The 14,917-nt window shown below is 39.7% G+C and overlaps 1 protein-coding gene across 2 annotated transcripts in view; it reads right to left on the reverse strand.

Annotated features, from left to right (window-relative positions):
* Nucleotides 1-14,917, reverse strand: part of DPF3 (double PHD fingers 3) — a 286,943-nt gene that overhangs the window by 12,799 nt on the left and 259,227 nt on the right. For both annotated transcript variants that reach the window (XM_045396660.3, XM_065549017.2), the window contains one exon: nucleotides 7,291-7,403. In XM_045396660.3, the coding sequence (XP_045252595.1) occupies nucleotides 7,291-7,403 (113 nt within the window). The remainder of the gene's footprint in view (nucleotides 1-7,290; nucleotides 7,404-14,917) is intronic.

Genomic DNA, 14,917 nt, shown 5'->3' on the forward strand with positions numbered 1-14,917 from the left:
ATGATTGTGGCCTGAATTACGACTGTGGCATGGAGAAAGAAATGGGTCTTGCTCCCATTTAAGCATCATTGATTAGATGGGGAGAGTGATAGGGAAGAAGCCAAGGATGCCCTCTGGGTTGTGGCTTGGTCAGCAAGCCTGATGATACAGTCACCCATTGGGACATGGGAGGAAGAGCAGACTCATGGGAGGGAGAGGGCAACCTCAGCTATAGACATGTTCTACAGATAGGGATGACCTGGAGGCTGTTGAAGAGAGCAGGAGAGAAGTCTGGGTGTGAGATATGGATTTGGGAGTCATTGTAACTAGATGGCAAATGAAGGTCCTAGGAGAGGAAGCCTGGAATGTGTGAAAGCAAATGTCTTTGAACTTGTCTTCATGGAGGAGTGTCCACGAACCCCTTGAAATGATACATACAATTTTGTACATAGGTAGAAAGTACATGTTTCTATGGAAAGAGTAAATTCATAGCTTTCATTGAATTATCTGAAAGATCAAGGACCCAAAAGAATTTACTGAGAAGAAGGTCAAGAATAGACACTTGGGGTACTCCAACTTTACAGGGTAGGCAGAGAAAAAAAGACTGAGAAGGAACAGTCAGAAAGGTAGGATGAAGACGAGCACACTGTAGTTTACGCCAAAAAAGTTACATCATTATTGTAGAACCAGAATAAGCTACAGGACAATTTGATTTAGGGATAATAGGATAATACAAGGAGAAACAAGTTAGGATGGGGACAGAAAACAGACAGGACTTGTCAGAAACAGTGTTATTAATGCCTTAAAAACAGCAATAACCCCTACTATAGCAGTTACATAGGAAATACAAATAGGTAGAATATCCTGGATTACAGTTTCCCAAAGGAAAACTGGGCACCTGAGAGTTTAAGTGCATTTTGCATGGGTTGACCATTGTCTAGCACCATATTCTCTTCTCTTCCACCACCAAGAACCCCCAGTTCATGCTAACTCTCATGACAAACACAATTTTAGTACCTCTCACTACCAACTATCCAGGAACCAATTGGTGGCATAACCACACAGAGAGAAACTATTCCAAATGACTATAAAACAATTAATCTGACAATACATCCTTAGTAGGACATAACTTAAAGTCATAAATAAATGCTAATATGCATACATATGGGTGTGTGTGTAATGTTCAGCAATTATATTATTGGTGTAAATATCGGAATCAATATTCTGAGACCGCTTTATGTGCGTCAAATGAGTAATTATGTTGGTATCATTGAAAAGCAAGATTTTGTAACATGGTTGAAAGAAAACAGAAATGTAGGCCAATGAAGTCAAAACTCAATAGTTGGTTCTAAGTATGAACTGGATGCATCAGTATAAATTCATGGTGTAGTTTATCTTTAAAACAAGCAAAAAATATTTTCTACCTCTGTCCACACAAAGTGCGCCAAAACAATGACTAACAGCAAAATTAGCACCTCTAGCACCCACATTATGTTCTCCAAAGACCACTGCCCACTAAAAGGAACTAGGAGTCCCGGGAGAAATAGGTGATTCCAGGTCTGGAGCATAAAATGTATAAATATATTTAGATATTACAAAGTAAGAAAGCTATCAAATACTATTAGAAGTATGTCAAAAGGACTCAGGATCCTACCTGAATATGCTACCACTGGTCAAAGATGGGACAATTTTACCTATAATGGATTACAACAAATAAAATATGTTTAAAATCTTCAGTTCATAAACATATTTTTTAAAACCTTAGTCACCTTCAGAAGATGCTAGAGAAACATCACACTGTATTTTTATTTATTTATTTGAAATAATTTTAAACTTAGACAAAAGTACAGAAATTGTGCTGAGAATTGTACTCAGTGTACCCTAATATTAGCATCTTATATTACTATAGCAGAATTATGAAAATCAGAAAATTATCATTGGTGTAATACTATTAACTAATCTATAGACTTTATTTGAATTTCTCCAGTTTTCCCACCTATGTCTCTTTTTGTTTGTTTGTTTGTTTTGAGACAGTCTCACTCTGTTGCCCAAGCTGGAGTACAGTAGCGTGATCTCTGCTCACTGCAGCCTCCGTCTTCCAGGCTCAAGCAATTCTCCTTCCTCAGCCTCCCAAGTAGCTGGGATTACAGACATGTGCCACCATGCCTGGCTAATTTTTGTTTTTTTAGTAGAGACAGGGTTTCCCCATGTTGGCCAGGCTGTTCTCAAACTCCTGACCTCAGGTAATCCACCCACCTCAGCCTCCCAAAGTGCTGGGATTACAGACATGAGCCACCATGCCCAGCCCCCCACCTATGTCTCTTTCCCCAGGATCCAATCCAAGATCCCTCACTGCATTTAATTGTTGTGTTTTCTTAGTATCCTTCAATCTGTGACAGTTCCTCAGTTTCTTTGTCTTTCATGAGCTTGACACTTTCAAAAAGTCCAAGCCAGTGATTTTGTAAATGTCACTCAATTTCAGTTGGATCTTTTCTCATGAGAAGATCCACATATGCATGCATTTTTTAGCAAGAATACCACTAACGTAATGTTGCACCCTTCTCGGCGCATCGTATCGGGGGTAATTGAGGCCAGTATGTCTTATTACTTGTAATGTTATCTGTGATTATATAGTTAAGGTAGTGTCTGCTGTTTATTTTCCACTGTAAAGTTACTGTTTTTCCCTTTGTAATATACTAATAAGTAATCTTGTTGGAGAGATACTTGGAGATTATCTCCTCAACAAGAGAAATAGGATATTTGAGATTATGCAAATATCCTATTTCTCATCATACTTTTGCCCACTAATTTTAGCATCAATTGACAGTTCTCACATAACTGTGAAGTGTTCCCAATGATTATTTCCCCATTCCCACTACATTTATTCACTGGAATTCTGCTCTAAGGAAGAGCTTACCCTCTCCTCTGTTTACTTATTTATTCAATTTTTACATTAGTATAGATATTTATTTTTTTCTTTAGGTTATAACCTAATAATATCATTTTTTTAAGCTAAAGTTTTCCTAGATTTGGCCATTAAGGGTTCCTTCAAGTTGCTTCCTGTGTCCTCTAGACACATGAAAATACCCTTTCATTTTTTAAACACTTCCTTATTTTCTGACACCACATAATATTCCAGGCTCATCTGGCATATTTTACATCCCAGCCCTGGAATCAGCCATTTCTCTAAGGATCCATGGTTCTTTTTATGAGAGAATGGTGTTTAGAAACCAACTTCTTGATGCCATATGTCTTCATTGCTTCTGTGTTGTCATTGCTTCTAGGCCCTCCCAGCCAACACAGGTAGGAAATAAATGTATGTGTAGGTACACATGCATACATCTCTACTTATTTCTGTCTATTAATATGTGTGTACACATATGGCTAGATATAGATATAATATGTATAAACTATATATAATACACTGTATATAAAATCATGAGTTCATAGCAATACTCACTATTCCAAACCAATGCCTTCAATCTAGCCTTCCCCCCTTTATTTAGTTATTCTTTTTCTGACTTTGAGAAACTAGACTCTCATTAGTCACAATACACAGTTATTAGTTCAAATCTAGCATATGTAGTTTCAGAATTACTAATTCATATACCTATGAAAATAAATTAACTAGAGTACAGTATTTGTGGTACAATTATTTCTGCCCTTAGCTTTACAACACACAGTCAAAATACTGTTTTCCAAAGTTACTTAGGTTATTCTTTTCTTCCTCACTCTTCATAACTCTATGGTTACATTATCTATTTATGTTAGAGTTAGGTTTATTTGTTACGGTTTTTATTCCATTTTAGTTTTTCCCTACATCTTGGTTGATTTTAAGTATTTATCTATTTGGGAGGTATGTGAAACCTTACGATGGTTGTAAGAGTCAAAGCTACACAAGAAAGTATTCTCTAAGAAGTGTTGTTCCTCCCTTATCCCTACTGCCCCCATTTTCATATTCCCATTTTTCCCTACCCCATTCTTCCAGACCTGTGTAGATAACCAATCTCATTAGCATCCTGTTTATTCTTCCTATATTTGTTTTACACAAGTGAGCAAATGCATGTAGGTTTTCTTATGTGTCTTTTTTCTTACAATAAGGTCAGCATACTATAGATATTCTATTTTACTTTGCTTTATTACTTAACAATATATCCTGGAAATGACTCCGCATCAATTCATAGACATCTGCCTTATTCTATTTTACAGCTACATAGTACTCCACTGTATGGCTGTGCCATTGTTTATTCAACAACTACTCTTCTATATATGGATATTTAGGTTGTTTCCAATATTCTGTAATAATGAACAATGCTACCACAAATAACTTTATGCATATGTATTTCCATCATGTTGGGGGTATATCTTCAAGGTAGATTCCTATAGGTGAGAATGCTTAGTCAAAAGTTAAGTGCATGTTAGCTCTGTTAGGTATTGTCAAATTTCCTTCCACAGGGTTATACTAATTCATATTCCCACCAACAATGTATGAAGGCACCATTTTTCCCATAGCTTCATCAACAGAATATATTGTCATACTTTTAAACTTTTGCCCATCTGATAGGTAAGAAATGATATCTCAGCCTTGAGTTTCTTTGTGAGTGCATTTGAACTTTTTTTTTGCATCTTTAAGGGTCATTTTTATATCTTTTGTGGATTGTCTTTCATGCATTTTTCTCATTTCCTATCAGGTTTCTGGTCCTTTGTCTTCAATTTTTAACACTTCTTTTTATATAGGGAATTAGCCCTTAAACTGTGGTACATGCTGCCAAAATTGCCTCCCAGTTTGTCAGTTGTCTTTTGACTTTATCATGTTTTTGACTATGCAAAATTTTTATGTAGGCAAATGTACCAACATTTTATTTAATTGCTTCTGGATTTTGAGTCACAGTCTGAAAACCTTTTCCTGTATTTAGATTAAAGAGGAATTTATTTGTGCTTTCTTCTAGTACTCACGTGGTTTTACTTTGTACATATAGATCCCCAATGTATCTGGTGATTGTTTTTATGTATGGCATAAGATATAAATCTAATTTTGTGTTTTCTCAAATGGCTACCCCGTTGTTCCAGCACCATTCATTTAAAAGTCTATCTCTGACCCAGTAATTTTAGATGTGATTTTTACCCTATACTGTATTTCCATATGTTGTTGGATCTATTTATGGGCTTTCTATTCTATCCCAACTGGTCTATTTGTCTCTTCATGCATCAGTACCACACTGTTTTATCTATAGAGGCTTTACAGTATGTTTTAATATCTGGTAGGGCTAGTTTCCATCATAGTTTGTTTATCAGTATTTTCTTGGCTATTTTTGCATGTTTGTTTCTTCATATGAACTTAAGTATCGATTTGTCTAACTCTATAAAAAAGTTCATTGATATTTTTATTGGACTTCAAATAAATTTATAAATTAACTCAGGAAAACTGACATCTTTATAATGTCAAGTCATTCTACCCAAGATCATAAGATGCCCTTCCATTTGTTCTTTGTGTCTTTTCAAAAGTGTTTAAAAGTTTTCTCTATATAGGTTTTGCACATCTGTTGTTAAATATATCCCTTAATATTTCTTCTTTGCTGCCATTAGAAATGGAATTATGTTCTCTAACTGGTTATTGTTTGTATGTGAGAAGGTTATTAATTATTGTGTGTTAGTTTTATAATCTGTTACCTTTTATGTTTGAGTTAGCTTATCATTGATTCTCTAAGGTTTTCCAGATATACTATCATGTAATATAAAAATAGAGTTTTATTACTTTGTTATCCATTCCTACATCTCTAATTAAATTCTCCTGTCCAATTGCATTAGCTAATGTCTCCAGAATAGTATCGAATCCTAGTTATAGAGATAGTGAGCACCCTACCCTGGTTCCTAATCTTAGTGGAATTGTGCCTAGTGTTTTCCTCATTAAATAAGATACTGGTTTTAGTTCTAAGGTACAAATACTTTATCATCTTAAGAAGATATCCCACAATTACTATTTTTTAATTTTTTTAATCATAAATAGATATTTTAACCACACTGTTTTTTTAAAACTGACAAAGGGAAAGAACCAAGCATTTTTCCTGCCATTTCTATATGATCTACACCTGAAGGTAACCAAATGAAAGACTAGGAAAGTTTCTCTTCCTGGAATTACTCCAACCATTAACCAAAAAAGAAATTATCCAATAAGAATATCACTATTTTGCAACCCCTAACAGAATAGTTAATCTAGTCAAGGGTCATCAATAGATGCTACCTTTACAAAAAGAGAAACATCAGGCATTAGATACCTCCTGATGAAAGTATACACCACCATCTCTGAAGTAGTCTTGCCAAAAGAGAGAGAGACAGATAGATGGAGACACAGTTGATGAGAGGACAGAGAGAGAGATAAAGACAGACACAGAAAGAGAGGCAGAAATGCAACCTGAATCAAGCCTCTAACCCTAACTAACAATTGACAAGAAATTCAAGAGACAGAGGAAAATGTCAAACAGCACAGGGATACACTCAGTCAAATACAGTCATGAGAACTTGAACAAATGATCTGATTTCTTCAACAAAGAATTTAAGGGAGGAATAAAGAGAATAAGATGGAGGGAAAAGTCTATGTGTTATTTAAAGAAGTTATATATATGTTTATATGCACCTACAAATATTTAAATAAACTTCAGAGACATATCAACTAATTGCAATGTATGGGCTTTATTTGAATCCCAATTCAAATAAACAGGCTGTAATAGAAACATTTATGAGATGATTGAGGAAATAGAACTGTTGACTGGATGTTTGATTATGCTAAGGAATTATTGATTTTTTAGCTATGTTAATATTTTGGTTATTTAGGTATAAAAGTAAGTCCTTACCCTTTTGAGATACATATGAAATAGTTACAGGTAAAACGATATTATGACCGAGATTGTGGAGAGGGAGGTCATGGTATTTATGAAACAAGTTTGGATGTGTACTGATCTTTGTCAAAGCTGGTGATAGGCGTACATCAATTCCATTAATCTCTCTGCTTTTGTATATGTTTGAAATTGCCCATAATAAAAAGTGTTCTTGAAAAGTTTGCACTTATTATATTTAACATTTAGACCAAATGAGATCATATACTGTGGAATGTGGTGGAAACAGTCAAATACATCCCTGCCATAAGCAGTGTTCCCCACTGCCAGTCTCTGAGCCCTCAATTGCTAATGGCCAGGTTGCTCCCAAGTGCCAGGGTAACAGGCCCCAGGACAAGAGTCCTTCCTTCCTCTTCACCCCTCAAAGGACCCCAGCTCTGTGGATTTCTCCCTCCCACAGGGAAAGCCCCAAACTCACATCATTCTCTGAGGTCCCACAGAGGATACAGGATTTGCACTCTATGCACTGCCACTTGTAGGTCTTGACAGCCTCAGTCATGTTCAGGGTGAACTGCAGGCAGGTTGGGTGACCTGGAGGAAGCCAGAAACAGCAGAGTTAGGGCCAAAGTCTGAACTGCCACCCCTCAACACCACTAACTGGAAACACATCGATGCCCAGTGTGCAAGCAGGGCAGGGTAGCATGGCATAGGGAAAAAAATGGGGGCCCAGACAGGGCCTTACCCACATTCTTCACCACCCCGTTATTCAGATCAAGGGCAAAACAGAGATATAAGCATATCCAATTCTGCTTGCACTAAGATCATGTTCCCCAGTAGGTGTAACCAGTTGATGAGGACAGAAAGCCGTTACCAGAGAGAACGAGAGAAGAAACTCCAGAGCACGCAGCCTGGGGTAGCACTATGAGGGACACCTGTGGGACCCTCCAAGCCCCAGCGTCAGCTGTGGCAGCACAACAGGTAAGAACTGTTTGGAACTGGGCCTTCTGATCCAACCAGTTATTTACACTGCCTTGGGGTGCAAGGGAGGATATCAGAAGGATTGTATGAGGTTCCCAGGGTCAGTGCTCAGGAGTAGGATGAGGCATTGCACTGTTACCTAAAGTACCCATGCCATGCCCACACCCATGAGACTAGCACAAGTCCGCACCCTGAACAGTACCAGGGACTACAGAAGGAAGTGGCCTGGCAGGGACGGCAAAGAAATGTAGCATCAGAGCAAATGGCCAGGTCTATCCTAAAAGGACTGGTCGCCGGTTCTAACTCTTTTCTCCATCCCAAGTTTCATGGAAGCCAACCCAATCACAAGACGAAAGGAGGGACAATAAGCTGTGACCTTCGAGCACAGCCCCAGTGAGCCATGTCCAAGACTTGGCCTGCAGAACTGGACTCAGTCCTCAGACCTAGGTCACCTAAAAGAGAGATGCTTGCAGGGAGAGGATGGCCATGAACTGTAGAATGCAAAGACCCTTGGCCTTCTATCTGGCATGGAAGGAAAACTTGGATAACATTCCCAGGTCTCCCAGATCTGTGAACCAGATCAGAATCTGCCCAGAGCACCCAGGGCAAAGCCCACTACTGACTCTGTCACAAAAAAAAAAAAAAAAAATTGACGCTTTGCCCATTGCCAAGCATTCATCGTTCTCCAGAGCTTCCAATTCTGCCAAACCCATTATATAGTGCCTTGTGTTGCCTCTTTCATTTGAAGGATTATATGCTTTAAAGAAGGATGCTAGAGACAGGGGACACCAATCATGGTTAGCGCTGCCAACCTAGTGTCTTCCACAGACAGGATCCCTCATGGCACCACCGCCCCTTGGCAAAGCCACATCTTAGCAGAAGCCCCCAATTCCTCCCTTTCAAATCTTCAGAGAACTGTTCATATCATGGCCCTTTGGATGAAATACCGTCTATTCGGCCAACATAAGAATCCTTCACATTTTGAGCTCCACAAATAGAAACCACGCTGAGTTATCTTGGAGAGTGCAAGGGGTGTGGACATGACTTGTTGGTGGTAGGGAGGGGACACTTAGTGAATACTGGCAGAAGCAGCAAGGAGAGGCCTGATCTAAAAGCTTTTCAAGGACTTATCAGGTACCATCTAACTTAGAGACTCCCACAGCTCTGAACTAATAACCCTATCAAGATGGCACCATGACAGTGGCCCCAAAGAGAAAGAAGACTTACATTAAAAGCCTCAGTGAACAGCCAGCTGATATTCTTGAAAGCATCTCAAAAATTTGTCTAAGAGGAACATTAGCCAGGGTTACTTCCTATTCCAATCTCTCAGAGAGAACACTGGAATGGGTACAGGGCAGGAAATACCTGTTTGGGACTCCATGTGGTATGACCACAGATGCCCAGTTTCTCTGACAGGGCACCACTGAGAGCATGAACATTGAGGTCATGGAGCTGATGCTCATATAGACAAGTTGACTTTGCCCAGTTCTGTGCCACACCCCAGCCACACCCAGCCAGCTTAGGATAACTATTCATTAACTTACCAAGTATTTATTGAGCACCTACAAGGCCAGCCATTGCACTGGACAGAAAAGACACAGTGGGGATGAGCAAGACATCTCGAGCCCTTCCAGCCTAGCCAAAGAGGCCTCAGACGAATCAGCTACACACGTAACTATCAACTACAATTGTATAATTAATGCCATGAAGGAAAATCATAATTGGCCGTAAAAACAAACAATAGAAAAACCTAACCTGGACTGAGATGTCAAGGAAACCTTCCCTGAGAAAGATCTTTAAGCTGATATGTGTTGGATGAGAAGTTAGCTAGGTGGGAAGAGGATGATTCCCAGTAAGGGGAACAGCATGGGTGGAGGCTTTGAGCAGTGAAGCAGCTTAGCAAATTACAAGGAAGAGAAAGGCCAGTGAGCAGAGGCTTGGTGAGCAAAAGGAAAGGGGTAAGAGGTGGCTGCAGAGGTAGCTGGAGGCAGATTACAGGTATCTGCAGCCCTTATTTAAGAATCTGGGGCTTTTAAGTCATTAAAGGCTGTTAAGCAAGGCGTGAGTGGATCACATTTTGTTTTTAAAGGAGCATTCTTTAGTGTGAGGGCTGTTGGGATGAAGTGGTTCTATATCTTGATTGTAGTGATGGTTACATATGTGATAAGATTGCATAGAACTATACATACACATACACATATGTATGTGTGCATGTAAAACCAATCACATCTGAATAAAGTCTATGATTACATTAATGTCAATTGCCTGGTTTTGATATTGTGCTATAATTACATAAGATGTTGCCCTTGGAGAACACTGAATGAAGAGCTCAAGGACCATTCTGTAATATATTTTGTAACTTCCTATGAAGCTATAATTATGTTAAAATAAATACTTGAAAATAAGGAAAACAAATAAAAATTTAAATTATCAAAAATAAAGGAAGGTGGAAGACAGGGGAAAAAAGGAGAGAGAGGAAGGAGGGAAGGAAGGAAGAAAAGGAAAGAAGGAAGGAAGGAAGGAAGGAGGGAAGAAAAGGAAAGAAGGAAGGAAGGAAGGAAAGAAAGAGGGAAGGAAGGAAAGGGAAGGGAAAGGAAAGGAAGGGAAGGGGAAGGGAATGGATGGAAGGGATGAAAGGGACGGAAGGCACAGAAGGGAAGGAAAGGAAAGAAGGGAAGGAAGGGAAGGAGGGAAGGCGGGAAGGAGGGAGGGAGGGGAAGGGGAGGAGAGGGGAAGGGGATGGGAAGGAGAGAGGAAGGGGAGGGGAGGGCAAGGGGAGGGGAGAAGGAATGGGAAAGGGAAGGGGGAAGGGGAGGGGAAGGGGAGGGGAGAGGAAGGGAGGAAGGAAGGATGAAGGTGCTGCTCTCTAAGGAAAGAATTGTTGAGGGGTGGGAGGGTACAGGAATGTAAGAATTGTTGCCAGGAAACTAGTTAGGAGGCTAATGCAGCTACCAGGAGAGATACAAGAATGATTCAACTAAGGTGGAAATTTGAGAAATGTTAAAGAAATACTTGACAGGACTTGACTATTGTTTGAATGTTGGGAATATGGGAAAGTGATGAGAAATATTCCCAAGTTTCTGACCCAAGAAACTAGGTAGATTGTAGAATACAGTGAAACTTAGATGAGGAAGACTGTAGAAGGATTGCAGGGACCACATAGGAGAAGAGGATTCCTTCTGTGTTGAGCATGCTAAAACTGAGACTATGAGACTTCTGGTGGAAATGTTGAGTGGATAGTTGAATGTATAGGTTGAAATTCAGAAGTTTCTGCTAAATAGGTGATAAGTGAAACCATGAGAATTAATGAAATTATCTAGGGAAAAGGGAATGAGCAAGTATCTAGGGGAAGAAACGAAGAGGAGAGAAGAAAGGAGAATAGAGAAAAGGGTCTACGACTGAGCTTGGAGGAGCTCAAGTCCTCCGAGATCAAAAGAAAGAACCAGCAAAGGAAAGAGAGAAGCATGGCAAGAGGTAAGAAGCAAATTGGGTGAGTATGGGGTCACAGTAACCAAAAGAAGAGGTTTCAAGAAGGAGAAGGCGGTCAGCTGTGTTTATTGCCACAGGTTCTCTAGTTTGTCGTTGCTCAATAAAGAGCCCGAGTGAGGAAATGTTGACAGATCAGGGCAAAAGCTACCCTACTAACAATAACACCCTTCAGTCATGCCATCTCCCCGAGGAAGGAAAGTCAGCACATTCCAGAGCATGACAGAACTCAGCAGCCAACTGTGCATCTGAGCTGTCTCTGTGAGGAGGGGCCGGAGGTGGTGTGTGCTGCAAGCATTTAGCGACATTCCACCAATATTTACTGAGAGCCAGCTCTGTGTCTAAGTTCTCTAAGACTCCTGTGCTGAGCTATGAAGACATTTTCTGGGATAGCTTTGGACAATGGATGGTAGCAAGTGGGTTTGGGAAATGCCTGTTGGAAGTTTCTGAAACAATCTCATGGTGTTCTCTGTGTTCCCATCTTGAGAAAGTCATCAGCCTCCTGAAGATCTTCAAACCCGAAGGAAGGGAGCTAAGCTCACACAGCCTCAAGCCCCCGATAAAATGCAGGACTAAGACGGGCCTCAGCGGTGGCTGCAGAACTCCAGGACTAAGACGGGCCTCAGCGGCGGCTGCAGAACTCCTTCCCTCCACACTCAGGACATCACTCCAGCGCAAGAGGAAAGTAGGGGAGGGAAATACTATTGTAATTTCTCAGCCAGAGAGGGTGAGACACAAAAAGTTAAGTCATCAGCAGGTGCAAAAACTGTGCCCAGAACCAAATGCTCCTGTCTGGACCACAATAACAGATTTGCTCCCGGGCCTTTCTCCAAAAACTGCAGAAATCATTTGCCAGATAAAACTGCAAGAATGAGACTTCTTACCTGCTACAAAAATTACTTCAACAATACACACTGTTAGACAAAAGGAAGTGTCTAAGGAAAGTAATAACAGCTCGTTTCTAAGGTTCACTGATAGAACTCCTTACTTTTGCCCAGAACTAATTCCTAAACACCTTGAAAGTAAAAGAATAACAAATACAGTCTTTCCAATTCAAAGGTGAAAGAAAAAAAGCGGCACATGGCTATAAGGCACATGACTATAATTTATAATACTTACGGTCACTCGATACTTGAGGATTCCTATCTTAATCTCTTATGTAAAGTTAACCCTCATTCTCTAGGGTATTAGGCTGGTGCAAAAGTAATTGCAGTTGTTTTTAATGGAAACAACAGCAATTACTTTTAATACTTGCTTGGAAATGTAGATTTTTCATATCCCCAGTTTTCTTTAAAGCAAGAAATACCCACATTGCTGTTTAAATAGCCCAGTGTCATGGAGGGACGACAACCCTTCCTAGGCCCCCCGGGTGCCATGATTCAACAGAGCATTTCTAAGATTCCAATTACCAAAATGAATTTAGAAAATGGTGCAGTGTGCATGATTCAGCCCAGCCGGATCATTAAAAACCAAGTCCTTCCCGGGTGTTCCTCTAAATTTATTCTATCAGGAGCATTCAGTAAATCTCCTGCTAGCTTGTTTAGCTGGGTCAGTGGTGAACTTGGTGTGAAGAGCCATTCCTGATTCAGCCCTAACCCTTCCAGAACTGAGCTCGATCCTCCCTAGAGGTTGACACTGGGTAAGTCACCCATGGCCACTATGTATGGGAGATCTAACTGCTGGAGTGGGCTTTTGGGAGATCAGCATTTGGCTTCAGGGTGCTATTTCAGCAGATGGAGGCAAAGGGAAACCAATGGGGTATGGGAAACTTCTCAGACAGATGATAATCCATGAGGCTGGGAGTACCCGGTGTTTCTGACACTACAGCCTACTGAGCTCAGTAAAAAAGGAAAGGCAGGCATCTGAAAGCAGTGACAGCAGCCTTGGCACTGGAAGGACACATCTCATGTCTTTATAGAAACATGGGCACAGATGCTGAAAATGTTCAAAGGACAGCAAATGAGATTTTGTGGTATTTGAGTGAGAAAGCACACAGATAAATATCCAGGCAAAACCAGTGTTAGTTTCATATTCACAGCTGCCAATTTCTATGCATGTTAATACACAACTGCCCCAACACAAGGGTATTTCCAGCCTTTTAGGGGAGAAAATATCTAAATATACCTTGTGGATTAAGCTCATATTATGATTGCAACTTAAAAGTTAACCTGAGTCACCTACCAGTCAACCTCCTCTACAGATATTCAGTACATTGAGAGAAACACAGTTCATTTTCAACAAACCCTGGGCAAAAGAAGTACACAAACTGCTATGACATGTGTCTCTTACATTATGATCCTTATTAAAAGAGTTTTTATTGTATTATCGCTGGTATTTAATTTGGACTAGGCTAAGCCACATTGCTGATTGAATTAGAGCTCCAGGAAAAAAAATTATCTTCCTAGGTATGCGTTGAAAACATAAATAAAATAAATACAAATAACTTTGAAATCAGCATGGTCTATTATTTATTCAATGTGAAATTATAAACATCTAATTATACTTTATTACCTTATTTATCAATGTTGATCTCTTAAAAGCTAATTTCTCAGGCAAAGAGAACTTAAATATCCATGGTTCTCAGGCAAGTAAATGCAAAACTCAAATTGTGCTCCTTGTTCTGGTTCTGATGCTTGGTTTATAGAAATTGTATTATATAAAATACATAGAATCAATTCCAACCCAAAACAGCACCAAGAACAAGTCTCCATGGGCATTCATTAGAAAATAATTTGGCTCAAATTTCGAATATTTCTCTTTATTCTCAAACACATATAAAATTCCTGGTATTTACAAATTGCAAATGTATATGTGAAGTTTAGCTAAAGCATTCATGCAAAGTATAGTCATATCTGAATCATCATGCTACAGGGTAATTTGAGAAGAAAAATTATTACTAGTTCTCTTTGGGAAGCTATCTCATTCAATCAGATCCATTCATTTTCATTCTCTCTCTCCTCTCTTCTCTCTTTCCTTTCTCTCTTCTGTCTCTCTCTCTGCCCCATTCCCTCCCCCTCTCTTCATGCTCCTCCACTTTGAGACTCAGCTTGGCAGGTGGAGGGAAGGAGGCTCAGTCATTTATTGAATCTGTAAAGGGGAAAGGGATGGACCAATTCTGAACAATCAAGAGTTCAACTTCTTTATGTACATACTATGGCAAGTAGGATAACTGGGCACTGCTGCTTCACAAAATTATTTCTCAAGCCCTGCTTTGTAAACCTTCTGCAAAGGTCTGAAGGTTCATCTCTATCTGCCCCCAGATGTTACTTCTAACGCTGAAGACACCTGCAAATCAATGATCACAATGGCACTCCAGAGGCATGTGAAAGGCGCCCTTTTTCTCTCACCATTTTTATTTCACTTCAAAGACGACAAAGAAAAGAAAGAGAATGGAAAGGACAAATACCAAACAAACAAAAATGCATTAAAAATAAATGATAGTGTGAGCTGTGGCTGCCCTTTCTTGGGCAAAACACCTTCCTGTGCATCCAGTTCCACTCCTCTTAGAGGTTTGTTTATCCTCTCCTCCAGCTGCCAAGGTCTGTGGCACCCAGGAAACACATGGGATGCAAGCCCCAGGGGCTACTGCACCAGTCATTCTTATAAATAACCATACAAAGCACATTCATGCAAGAGCATTA

Source organism: Macaca fascicularis, chromosome 7 (genome assembly GCF_037993035.2).
Source record: "Macaca fascicularis isolate 582-1 chromosome 7, T2T-MFA8v1.1".
NCBI lineage: Eukaryota > Metazoa > Chordata > Mammalia > Primates > Cercopithecidae > Macaca > Macaca fascicularis.